Source organism: Amphiura filiformis, chromosome 8, assembly GCF_039555335.1.
Source record: "Amphiura filiformis chromosome 8, Afil_fr2py, whole genome shotgun sequence".
Taxonomy (NCBI): domain Eukaryota; kingdom Metazoa; phylum Echinodermata; class Ophiuroidea; order Amphilepidida; family Amphiuridae; genus Amphiura; species Amphiura filiformis.
In genome coordinates this window covers 30,137,246-30,150,356 of record NC_092635.1, presented here as the reverse complement: position 1 = coordinate 30,150,356, position 13,111 = coordinate 30,137,246, and the positions used below count along the sequence as shown (strand labels likewise).

Sequence of the window (13,111 nt, the reverse complement as noted above, 5' to 3'; positions counted from 1 at the left end):
CCTCTATGAGCGTGTTACGCGCTATCAACACTCATGATGCCGTGGGGTCGTCTACAACCTGATAGACGGCACCCGAAATCATGCGATTGTCCAATCAGAAATGTATCTACGAACTAGACCACTCCCACTGACTAAGAATGCATCATCCCTGACACTATATATAACATACCTCTACTTTTGTCATTGTTGTCCCCTTCATCTAATTCTATGATTGTATTTGTGCCCTCACTTGGGAAATCAGGACTGTCTTCTCCTTCCTCTAGCCTTGATCGAATAGGGGAGAGTTCTGGTGAAGCTAGCTCGTTGGGTGCAGACTCATCCATTATCATGGAGCTGTAACCCATATCAGAATTGCCTGTAGAGTGAATGGGAGGGGAACATAGTTAGAAGAAAGAAAAATATTGAGTTGACATAATTATATTGCAATATACACAGTATACACAGCCATGTGTGTTGCCTTTTTTTAATACAAATACTACATGGTTAGAGGGGGAAATATGGCAAAAATCTGGCTTTAGACCTATCATGCCTCACCCTACGGGTTCGGGTTATAGGCCCGTAACCAGTACCAACGGAAAAATTGTTTGACATATTTCCCCAATATTAACCATATAGTATTTGTTTTATTACACCTCTTTTCATTTTCATGAGCTTACATGCGTTTTCTGCATCTTTTTTGAGGAGTTCTTCAATATCGGCTTCGTTAAACTTGTAAATCTGGCGGGGCAAGCCATTTTGAACTGTGGTTATTACGGTAAGCTTAAAAATATTACTGTAGCAAATATTACGTTCAATAGGGGTCTGAAATCAAACTTTTGATGCTGGAATTGAGGTTGTAGGGAAATAGCAGAAAATATTAACCGTCATAGTCTGTATGTAGATCAGCTGGTGGTTGCTGAATCCGATTTGTTTTATATGCAATTGACTGATTATTTGGCACCATTAGCGCATGAATATGTAAGAGGTGTAATAATTCTAAACCCTTGCAAGGTTTCAATTCAAGGCAGTTAGTAGGTATTCAAGTCAGTTAGTGTGGCATACAACATTTGTATGAAACACATATATATTTGACTTGCTGCATTGAATATTTTCAGTGTCAGCAAAGCCGAGAATGGAACATTTCCTAAAACAGGTTGACAAAATAGCTGCATGACAGCTATTTTGAGTTCTTCAACACTGCATTAAAACAATAATTTTAAGACAAAATGATCAGATTTTGACATTTTTAAATCTTATTTTTGTGGAACCCAGATACCAGGATAATGTAGATGTCACAGGCCTGAACATTTGTAGACAAACTTTAACTCTTAAACCTGTATCAAGTCTACTGGTAGATTCACCAATCAAAATGCAACTTTTTCACTGCACTCATCCACCATAATGTCCACTACACTAAGAAGTCAAGTAGAAGAAGAAAGTATACAGCAACGAACAAAACAATTGTCTTGCATGTTCAATTATTCAACTACCTACTTCAAAGTTTACTACCTAGAATCTACATTGAAACTACACCTCAAACCAAGACCACTGTATCAAACACTCCTCCACTTAAAAACCAGTCCATGCTTTCTAAAGCTACAGAAGAAGAAGCAGAAGTGAAGAGTGTCTAAGCCTATCTACCATTATTACCTGTACTACATTTTTCTTCTCTTGTGAGCCCACTCGGATGCTCCAACTGAATCAGATCGTTACCTGGCAACGCATCTGTCAAAGGATCTGACGAGCCACTGTCACCACTACTCCGGCTGCCTATGTCCACCTCGTTACTGCTCGTATCCGAGTAGCTCCGCCTGTTCAGTCCTCGTCGGAAGAGTGCCACTGCCAGTAGGGTATTACGTAACTTGACCCACTGTTGGTAGCCACTGAACGACGTCGCTGGCCATGTGCTCTCCATGACTGCTTTGTTGTAGTAGCCATATGTGATCGCATTTGGTTTGACCCCATGTTGTTTCATCTCCATAAAGGTTTGCACGGCAAGAACTGGCTGACTATACTGACCACACAGCTGCATAAGAACTCTGTAACAGGCCTGTATTGAAATAACAAATGAAAACAAAAATGTCATGCCACAGGTGCATTTTCCCAGAAAAAAACATCAAAATTACATGTAGGGATGTGTGTTTGTAAGACCCATCAAATGTGGATTTGGTTTTGTTACACTCTGGTTAACCATGGGGACACATAACCAACCACGGCATAAAAATGCGATTCAGAGTGAGTCCTTCATTGCGATGTACAGGATGAATCAATGTTTTGTTAGGGTGTAACATGCTTCGGTTCATGTTTTGATAGGAACTCATTGTTTGTCATTTTATGGGTATATGGCCATAGTTGATACCAGTACTATATATGTTGGTGTGGTTGAGGATGTGTGTATGTGCATGACTGAGCAGATGGAGATGAGTGTAATTATACACAGAAGCCATTAAAAATAACTCTACCATGAAAGATGACAGCACTATAAATCTCAGTTGTTGGAACACTCACAATTGTCAGAATTTTATTTCTCTCATGTTCCTCTGATCCATGTTAAAATTATATTCTTAAACACTTCAGAAAGTTCCTGTAATATTATTGGTTCTTAGCTGTGTGATATAACACAACATAACACGGTACAGCACATGCGAGTTGACACGATACTGGTACGTGTTGTTTAAACCAATCGGTAGGTGCATAGCAACAACGGGACAATCAATTCTAAGCCCTGGATAATTCCTTGTAAAATGCAGGATTTAATTTGATTAAAATTTGGTATACTTATGATTAATATTTTTATTTTAAGATTCGCCTCATTGTTTTTCATAAAATAATGATGTCGCCCGTGTTATATGAGACGATAGATGCACAACAGCGGCTAAAAATACCTTTATTCTCTAAGTAAAAAACAAAAATACCACCTGGCAGTGCTTTCATAGAGGTATCCAACATCCCTCGTTGGGAATGAAGAAATATTTATGTAAGGGCAGATACCAAGCTTACCATAGCAAATGACAGTTTGAATTATTACGACACTCCTTGCATGGATCCGTCATATCAGATAGAGCCTCAAACTAGTAACAGACATGTAAGGAAGAATTACATAACTTTACACAATGTTATATGACTGCTTCAGTTGCCATCCATGTATGCTGCCAGTTCAAGGCTCTACCCTCTAACTTAATGACCATGCAGGGAGCAAGCAGGCCTGTATACCTACTCACCTCATCTGGCGTTTGTAGATTCCTGGACTGCATCTTCTTGAGTACTTCAAATGCCGTCCTCAGGGCTCTCGTCTTGGAATGAGTAGCTTTCACATAGGAAGGAAGATGAAGGAACCATAGAGCAAAGCACTGACTCAATAGATATCTAAAGATAGAATGAAAACAAGTAGTGGAAGATAGATTAGACCATTTTGATACCAAATATTTCCTAATTGTTTATATTTCCGGATAGGCGATGGTGATCATCGAACATGTAGAAGAGGTGAAGTCTCAGCCTTTTCTACTAGCTTCATGATTAAGCAATGGTCAATCGTCTTGTTGTCATGAATGTTGATCAGCCAATCGGTGTGATTGTTATAATTTCTGTGTTGATGCTCATATACGCTACAATCCTGGTCATAAGTATTTGGAACACTTGTGTCAAAGTAGGACTGTTTGAAACCGTATTTCCGTTATACTTGACATACTAAAATTTTGCTTTCTTTGGTGTGAAGTCTGACCTAATACAACCCTCGCCCTGCCCCACCAATCAATGTTGGGTGTCTCTATGGGTGCATGACCAAATAAACAACTGGCAACATTGACCGGGGGAATTGGGGCATATTTGAAGGACCCCACATCCGTCTTTTTCGCATTCGACCTGTGCTAGAAATCTTTCAGGTTTATAAATAGCGCCATGTGCGGTATACTTTGGTAACTTCTAGAGGGTTTCAATTCATACTTTTAATTCGCTTATAACGACTGGGAGGAGATGAGATTTCAACCTGGGCTAAACCCTTCTGTTACCGTTAGGGAGTGCAATACGTGATTGATTAAAAATCAATAACTCGCAGCTTGCCGATTGATTGTAGATCACTATAAATCGGAGGAGCCTTTTGTAAGCTATTTGACCCCGATCTTATTGTTAGAATACAATAGCTACCTTCTAATTACGTTTCCATATCAGGCCAAAAGGATGTATGCTTTGTGTCAGATGTATGTACTGTACTTCTTTTGTCGTGGTACGAAATTCGAGACCTAAAGTCCCCAAGCTTTATTCTAAAAAGTACAGATAAAACGCATTCTTCTTTTGGATTTTGAGACAAGAACTATTTTGTGTGCAAAATAACACGGATAGATTTTCTTTTGAGACTTGAAATTCCTTGTAAATTGTCAGTTTTACCGAGGTTTCTTGTAAGTTTTTGTTTCCATGAAAGTGGTCAAGAAAAAGTTCAAAAATATCACATTTTTGGCCGGCAAATTTAAATTTTATTCATGCTATCTTGCAGCTTCGACTTTAAAGTAAAGATATATATGGGACATTTCATATTTCCTTGAGGTGTTCTCTGAATGTTTATGTCAGAAAGATCATGGTTCAATACCGTAATATTCACCAAAAATAGTAACTTGCCAACTTGATATAATTTATTTTAAAGACGGTCCCTGCATGCATGCATACATGGCGCTGGCAGGTATGGTACAATATTAGGGACGCACCATTTGATATCAAGGTGGAGGGGCTGAGTCGTGACAATTTTTAGTAGGCCTACCTCGGTGAAGCAATTTTTAGCGCCTCGATGAAGCAAACAGTTTACATTTTGTAGCACCTAAATTTCGCAGTAAGTCTGAAAAAACGTTCTTCTTATGTTAAAATGAGTTCATATCAGGAGCGTAGTCAGCTTTCGTGATCAGAGGGAAAAATAAAGGTTTTGGGGAAAATAAAAAAATCATCAATTTGAACCGGTATTATTAATGCGATATGTACATACACTGGGTTTTTTTTAGCGAGACTGTAGGGCCTACATATAAACTGTTACCGGTAAGTTTTCGAGCCTCCAAAAACCGGGCCAAAATGTTTTTATTGAGACAATGCGCATTTTTGGGGGGGGGGGGGGCTCTGAGGTGAAGCAATTTTTTTTATTAGATGGCGTGACAATTTTTTTTTTTCCAAAAAACTACCAAGCCCCCCCCCCCCACCTTGATATCTAATGGTGCGTCCCTATAGGGTTATATATACATACAATACATCATGTACATGTAGTGTTGTATAAAAAATTGTGTTTTTTGTTTATTCGACATCGAAGTGATTACATAACTTGGGTCACGGCCGGTCGTTGCATCAATCAAAGAAGTCAGACTGATTCGGGGACACTCCCACTTTGGATGTGACGCTGTACTAGTATGTAGGGCTGTTAAGACCCCCCTATTCAGCGTCGCTGTCACCCACAGACCCTTTATTTTTTACGAGCACATGCTCTGTCACCGAAGACATCCTATTGTTCCATTCGATCTGTCACCAAAAGAGTGCCGCACCAGGATGAGGTGCAGGGGAGGGGGTGATGTGATGCAATACTTATCCCAGGGTGTTGAATTATAGGGGGAAGCTTTTTTGGCGGGACAAGGGGGAGCCAATATTGGCACAGGTATAGGTATTTGCACCATTTCGATATTGCGAATGTGATGTAGAAACATATCAGGATAGGCCTAAATTCAAATGGTAGGCCTATAAAGGGGAATATTTTTGGCATGTCAAAATATTTTGATGTATAGGCCTAGCCATGATAATCTTTACCTATTAAAACCAAAAAGAAACTGTCTTTGGGTCACTATGTTTGAAAAAAATCGTTTTGATTAACAAAAGTTGTAGCTTCGAAATACTAAAAAAATTACATTTTGCGAATTTAATCAAAGTAAATGAGATATTTCAATTTTTCTCTTGAAAACATTAGTCAAGTTACATAAAGTAGTGCAAAATATGGGTTCGAATTTGATTGCAAAGATGGTTTCTAGAAAAGGGTAAATTTATTTTGTTGCAAAAGCCCTTACATCCACAAAAGGCACGATATAAACGAAATAATAAAATAAATAGGAAGGCTTGAAAATTGTACCAAACCTATTCTTTTAGTTTCTATGTATCAACACTTTATTCAAAACCAAAATGAATCAAATCGAACTAGTAATAATTGAACAATTTTTGAAAAAGCTGTTTTTTCAAAAAGTCAAAAAGTAGATGTATAAAGGGCTTTTGCAACAAAACTCTTTATATATTAATATCATCTGTATTATTAAAGATTGACTATTATTTTGTTGCTGATATATTATAAGTACTGAATTTACTAGTATTACTATCACCAAGTCAATAGGCCTATATTGATAAAATGTCAGCAGTAGCCTAGGCACATCAACAATATTTGGTGGGTATGTTCCCCCGGAATTTTTTAGGTGGTGGTTCTTTGGGAGATGCGGGCGTACCGGGGTCTTTTGGAGCTGCGAACAAGTAAAATATGGGGACTTTTGGAGCTGCGAACAGTGAATCAAGGGTCTTTCTTGGCTTTTTGCTTGAAAATCCCAGAAATATGAGGAATGAACAATTTTGGGGTCTTTTAGAGCTAAGTTTATCAAAATCAAGGGTCTTTCGGAGTTCTATTTTGGTCAAATATAGGGGTCTTTCGAGCTGCGAAATCCAAAAGGGGGTCTTTCGGGGAGCATACCCGTATGGTCATTTGTGTTATTAGTGCCCTTTCCCCCCGTGAGTATAATGCATTTGCCACTTCCGAATTTTTTTTACTGATAAGCATTTGCATATGAACCGCATAGTCAGAGGCAACAGTTCATTATTGATTGGAGATTCAGTAGGCTATAAAGAGACAAGTGCGGTAATAGCATTTCAAGTGTATGCGCTTAATTTCGTAATCAATAAGAGCTAATGAACAAAATTATTTCTGACAGAACTGCTAGCACAGTGGTGTAAGCGCTCGACTGTGAAACCAGAGGTTGTAGGTTCGAACCCCGTCAGAATTTTAATTCAGATAATTTTCTTTTTCTTTCGTGAAGAAGAAATAATAGTTGAATCCGTCTTATAAAATTTAACATACATGTAGGCCTAGTATAGTAGAATCATGTAGGCCTATGTGTTATCAGATAAGATCTTCTGTAGATTACCATATCAAAAGAATTTCGAAGTTTTGTCAAGCAAGTTTCTAAGTGTGCCCCTAATCGTGGTTTGTATAGAATTGAGGCGATAGCTTTGTTTGATAATAACCAATGACAGAGCCGCTACGATTTTTAATTAAAAACAGGTCACCGCTTGAGGCGCTGCATTTAAGACGCAGCCTAAAAAGTTTATTACGGGACAAAATAGACGTGACCCGTATCAAACTCAAGAGTGTTCCAAATATTTGGTCTGGGATTGTAGATGAACGGAATTAGGACATTTGCTTAACATAACTAAAACAAGCAAAAATCAGTGTAATTCACCTAATTATAACATAAATCATAAAACACATTGCCAATTAGAGGAGAAACAAACATCTTTTACATCACCTTGTCAGTGACTTTGACGAAGTAATTACCATTACTGGGACATGTGGTAAGATAACCTTGCTTTGAAAATATCTGTAACTTTCATAATTATTGATCTGCTGTATTATAATACCCCACAATGGCTACTTGATCCACTAGGGCTGATGTCGTGTAGAACTTTCATTGTCAACAGTAGTCAAATCTCAAGAGCCGATGTTGGCAAGTTGTCGACAAAGCAAATACATCAATAAAGTACAAATATTAAGTTCAGAGACTACGTTATGCATCGTTTATTTACATCAAAATATTACTGGCAACTACACGTAATCAAATCGGTAACTTACCGCTATAAAATGAAGTCTATTAATCCACTATATCATTGTCATCTTACGCTACATTATAACTTTTTTTATACCAAGAAGTTATTTCATGGTAAATAATGCTGACCTTAAGCTTATCTTATATTTTGAATGACTAGTCTTGTTGACAATCAGGAAAATTGCTTTGTCGACAATATTGTTGACAACAGCCTTGTCGACAACAGCTCTATTGATCACACAAACTTGCTAACTTGAAAAGCAGAAAGAAAACTTACTCTGCCCATTTTTCAGGTGATTCTGCTGTCTTTCTTGCCAGTTTTTGTGACACCCTGATCTCATGTTTACTTCTTCTAGCTAGAGGACTGTTTGGTATAGCTGTACGCATGCTGCGGTTTAACCCTCCTGGTGTGTTCATCAGCTTCAGATGACCAGGATGGAACAACTCTGACTTCAACTTGGGAAACACGGTGTAACTGTAAAGAGAGGAAACATTCATTGATCATTAAAATTACATTGTATGACACCCACTACCTTTTCACATAAAAATGTATGCTACAGTGGTTCTGTAGTTCACACGGTTATTCTTTTCATCAACATTATAATAAATCAGGATTACAAATTTACCTTCATGCACTCTGTTCATTCAAAAGGTACCAGAAGTCAAACTTTTAATTTATTATATGAACCATCTTGGAATAATAATGCTGGTAAGCGCACATTCCAAATGAGAGCAGTTAAACCCTGGAATAATCTTCCTATTAGTATTTGTAATAACTAGGATAACATGAGTATACTACAACTTAAGAATGCTGCATTTGTTAAACCTGCCTTGTAATAATCTTATTGTAAAATGTTGTTATCATTATACAAAGTAGTTTTAATCTATATTATTGTTGTACAAATCTGTATCTCACATTTTGCTTCATTGTTTTAATTATGTTATGTACTTGCAGGGCCTCCTTGGAAATTAATGCTCTGTAATTGAAGGGGCTACCCTGCTTAAAGAAAGTTTTAAATAAATAAATAAGCACAAGCGCCCACCCACGTACACACCTACTCACCCCGTATTTACCTGCAACCATAGACCCAGGGATTTTACAAATGCAACCAAAGACATGAAAGTTGTGACATTTTACTACAGGACTTTTATACACAAATCTATTGAAATTCATCGCCACACTGAGGACATGGCATTATACCTCAAATGAGGAGCATATATAATTCTCTTTAAAGGTGTGTAGCACCCTCTGACTGTCTTGTTAACTGTGGACATCCATGGTGTTTGTGTGTCCATGTTTTATGAGCTTAATACCATACAAACGTCCACTCTTGCAGGCGAAACAGATGCAAGTCACCCAAATAAACCCACAAATATGTGTAAACACGGTAAGTAGAAAAGAAATTTAACCTGATTTTTCATTCATTCAATTGATAGAATTACATAATCTATTGTTTTCTCCTCATATATATTGTTTCCATGTTGCAGCATGGATACTGATATTGGACTCTGTCATTCTTGACATTTGCTTGAAAAGTTACCTTTTTCAGAGTCTTGGTTAGCAGCGACGTAGCTTGCGACACCATCACGGCGTCTTCATTCAGCGTAGTGTTTACAATCCTCTGGTCACATGACCACCCGATCAAAAATCTGCGTAAAATCAACGTCCCCTTGCTATACATCAAAGGACTTTCTGAGAAGTTGTCCTACATTTTCCGTGACCACGGGGTCAATGCTTATCACAAACCGGTCAATACCATCAGATCCTTTTTAGTACACCCGAAGGACAAGACTCCTAACACCAACAAATGTGGTGTAATTTACAGAATCAGCTGCCCCGAATGTGAGAACACTTATGTTGGCGAGACAAGTAGAAATCTTGGCACCCGGTTCGAAGAACATACTAGAACCACCACCCCCGAACAGCAGTCGGTGACCACAAAGCTGATCACAAACACGACATCAGTATGGACAATGTGGAAGTCATCGGCAGGGAGGATCGTTTCTGGAACAGAAAGATCAGGGAAGCCATAGAGATAAAGACACTAAAACCTACACTCAACAGGGACGCCGGATACGACCTGCCCGCCATCTACAATGATCTGCTGACACTTAACCACCCATCGGGTGGTCATGTGACCGGAGGATTGTAAACACTACGCTGAATGAAGACGCAGTGATGGTGTCGTAAGCTACGTCGCTGCTAACCAAGACTCTGAAAAAGGTAACTTTTCAAGCAAATGTTTCCATGTTGTTATACTTGTATAATCTCTTTCCTGTGACTCTTATAATAGACTCACCTATATGCTTCTTCCTTCATTCCTGTAGGATCAGGAGGCATCACAAACACTGTATGCTCAGCCCCATGCTCACTATCATAGTCTATTAGTTGTACATCCTCTTTACCATCAACATCAACCTGGTCAAAACAAAAACATAGTTGTGTTACAAAAATAACTCAAATGTCCAATGGCTGCCTTCTGTTGGATTTTGAAATTACATTTGTAGAGGAATCCAAAAACTTGACAAAAATGTTTATCTCATTTGGGCACTGGGTTTCAGACTGTTCATCAAGTGATTACAGTTGCCCTGGAAACATCTCAAGTCCCTCTACGGTATAGATGAGTTGACATGTGTTTACATTTGATACGCCCTCTGTTGGTCTGATATCAAAACTGCCAGGCAAAAAACACTATAGTTTACATGGAAGAAGGTGATTTTTATTCATTAACTTTGGTTTCAAAGCAAATAATACTAGAAATGTTATCAAACTTGTTTACAAATGCATCAAGCTATACACATAAATATCACACAAAATTTCAAAGGTTTTTAAAAGTCAAGTTTTGATGAGATTTATGTGATCTGCCATAGACACTCCTGTGTTATTTTGCCTGGCTTGAAACAACAGAGGGCGGTCTGAATGTAAACATGTGACATCATAGGTCAACTCATCTATAACAGTGCTACCAATTTTTAATGACAAAAGCAGCTATTGCACGTACAACTCGCTTACACTCATATGACGATATCTTATTAACATTTGGCTCTAATGATACTCGTCCGACATTATCAAGTTATGTGAAAGACTGACTTTTCTAAAAAAATATTCTGACTAAACCGCTTCATGAATTTCCAAACAAAATGAAGTCCACAATAATTCTCACCCACCACCCTCCCGTAACATCTGGAGTATGTAAAATTATCAATCCCAGCACTACCTGTGTAAATATGGTTTCCAAAATGCACTAACTTAGTCTGAATTATGACTTGCGGTGTGATATATTGACCAGGGGTTGGAGTAACCTGACCTAAACAGCTCAAAATACAGAGTCAATGTGTGCATCTTTCTTTATCTTATTATGAGCTAATTTTTTAACCTGAATTTGGAAAGACAAACTTATTCTTGCAGAAAGTAAAGTTTATTGAACTTTTTGCTATCCAAAAGATCCCTTGACCACTCAGTTCTGTGACCCGTCACGGGTCACTGACCAATCGCCGCCGAGAAATCAGACAGCCTGAGGAAGCATCCAGGATAGGATGTGAACGTCGCCAGTCAAAAATAGTAAGTCCAGTTTAAATACTAGATTTTAATTATCAATTTGATATTTTATATACCTGGATGACTGAGAATATACACAAATATAAATTATTACACCATACCTTGTCTGTGCAATCATCAAAGAAGGCAAACTTGTCATCATTTTCTGTCACAAATGATCTTTCCTCGATGAATGTAATGAACATCTGGGTCTTTAGGAACAGCTTGAAGAATGCGTGTGACGTCTTGTCCCTTGTCCTAGTGAAACCTACAAGACGGTAAGAAAACATAATGTGTGTTAAAAATTGTAGCTATCCAATCGCTTTTTCCCCTCAAGTTGAAGTCTACTAGAGTTTTGATAGCATTGACATTTTGGCCACAAACTTTTAAAGTTTTAAAAATACAACAATAATAATGAAAACAAAATAATTTGCAGTTTAGTTTGAATATGTGGGGGAAAAAAGATGGATGCAATCAACACATTTCTTTGATCCAAATACTGATAAATCAGTATCTTCTGACAAACACTGTTTTGTCTGTAATAGACACCCCCTCTAATATACACCCCCATATTTTTTTCCAATGAAAAAGTGACCATATGCCATATCATTTGAGTAAACTGTTATTTTCTGGCTGCCAAATTATAGTAGAATTTTCATTTTAAGAGATAAGTAAATCTTATTCATCCATGAAAATGTACTTGTATGTAATTTCGTAGTATTTACAGATAATACATTATTTACACAGGCGCTGCCATGTTGGATTTGAACCCCAAAACAAGCCGGAAATCTGTTCTATTTGGTTATTTTTTCGCCCCATTTTAAGCTTACGTACATTTTTTCATTGAAAAATTAAAATTGCACACCCCAGGGCGTTTATTACAGACAATACAATAATTGTGATGTCTCCAATAGTTGCCCGTTCATACAAATATGGACTGGTCTGCTTTATTCACTTTAGCAAGTTTTAAAGATGATTGCTTCAATATCTAGGGTGTCAAATTTTAGTAAGGTAAATGAGAAAAAAGTTTGTTCTAATATCAAAATCCTTTTGATGAGGTAAGCAGGGATATGAGGCTGTTGATTGGGTCACCCCACAGCAGCTGAAGGGAGTATCCCATTATGCTTTGCGGTACCATTATAGAACTGATTGTGCCATAGAAAATGTACACAAAATCCCACACTTCCAACTTCTCTCTTAAATCAGGGAAGCTTATTAGACATTTGTTTGAAAAAATATCACCCATAGAGTATTGTGAATCTATCAATAGCTTTCAATATCTAAGCGGCTCTTGTTTATATTTTGTATACATTTGCTATGGAGCAAGCAGATATACTGCAATGCATGATGGGATACTCCTTTCAGCTGCTGTGGGGTCACCCACTGTAAGTAATTATCTTGCAAGCCACAACAACAAGAAACAAACCCCTATCTCTTACCTGGTGTATCAAACCGTGCACTAGCATCAGTTACTCTGTGGTTTGGTTGCTGAGTGATGGGTAAGAGATGGGCATTATAACCCTTCAATATGGATGACATGAAGGTCAAGAATGCCTCCTGAATTCGGAACTCCATGGTCAACTGAGAAAGGAAAATAACAAACAAGGTGAATATATAGAACATATTTTTATAAAATATAAAAGAGATTACAAAAAAAAAAATCAAAATTCAAAAATCTGTCATTTCTTTTTTGTGTGTACTTCTTGTCTTTACCACTTTGTGGTCTAATTTCAGTGCCAAGTATGAAGAATCTTGTACTTGTAGGTGATATCAT

The 13,111-nt window shown here is 37.7% G+C and overlaps 1 protein-coding gene across 5 annotated transcripts in view; it reads right to left on the bottom strand.

Annotated features, from left to right (window-relative positions):
- LOC140158931 (C-myc promoter-binding protein-like) overlaps window positions 1-13,111 on the bottom strand; it is a 120,522-nt gene that overhangs the window by 26,017 nt on the left and 81,394 nt on the right. For 4 of the 5 annotated variants that reach the window (XM_072182210.1, XM_072182212.1, XM_072182214.1 and 1 more), the window contains exons 13-19: window positions 12,777-12,918; window positions 11,460-11,605; window positions 10,100-10,218; window positions 8,077-8,274; window positions 3,201-3,345; window positions 1,630-2,029; window positions 170-355 (exon numbers count right to left, since the gene is read on the bottom strand). In XM_072182210.1, coding sequence (XP_072038311.1) covers window positions 170-355; window positions 1,630-2,029; window positions 3,201-3,345; window positions 8,077-8,274; window positions 10,100-10,218; window positions 11,460-11,605; window positions 12,777-12,918 — 1,336 coding nt within the window. The remainder of the gene's footprint in view (window positions 1-169; window positions 356-1,629; window positions 2,030-3,200; window positions 3,346-8,076; window positions 8,275-10,099; window positions 10,219-11,459; window positions 11,606-12,776; window positions 12,919-13,111) is intronic. The other variant, XM_072182213.1, reaches the window with a different exon arrangement.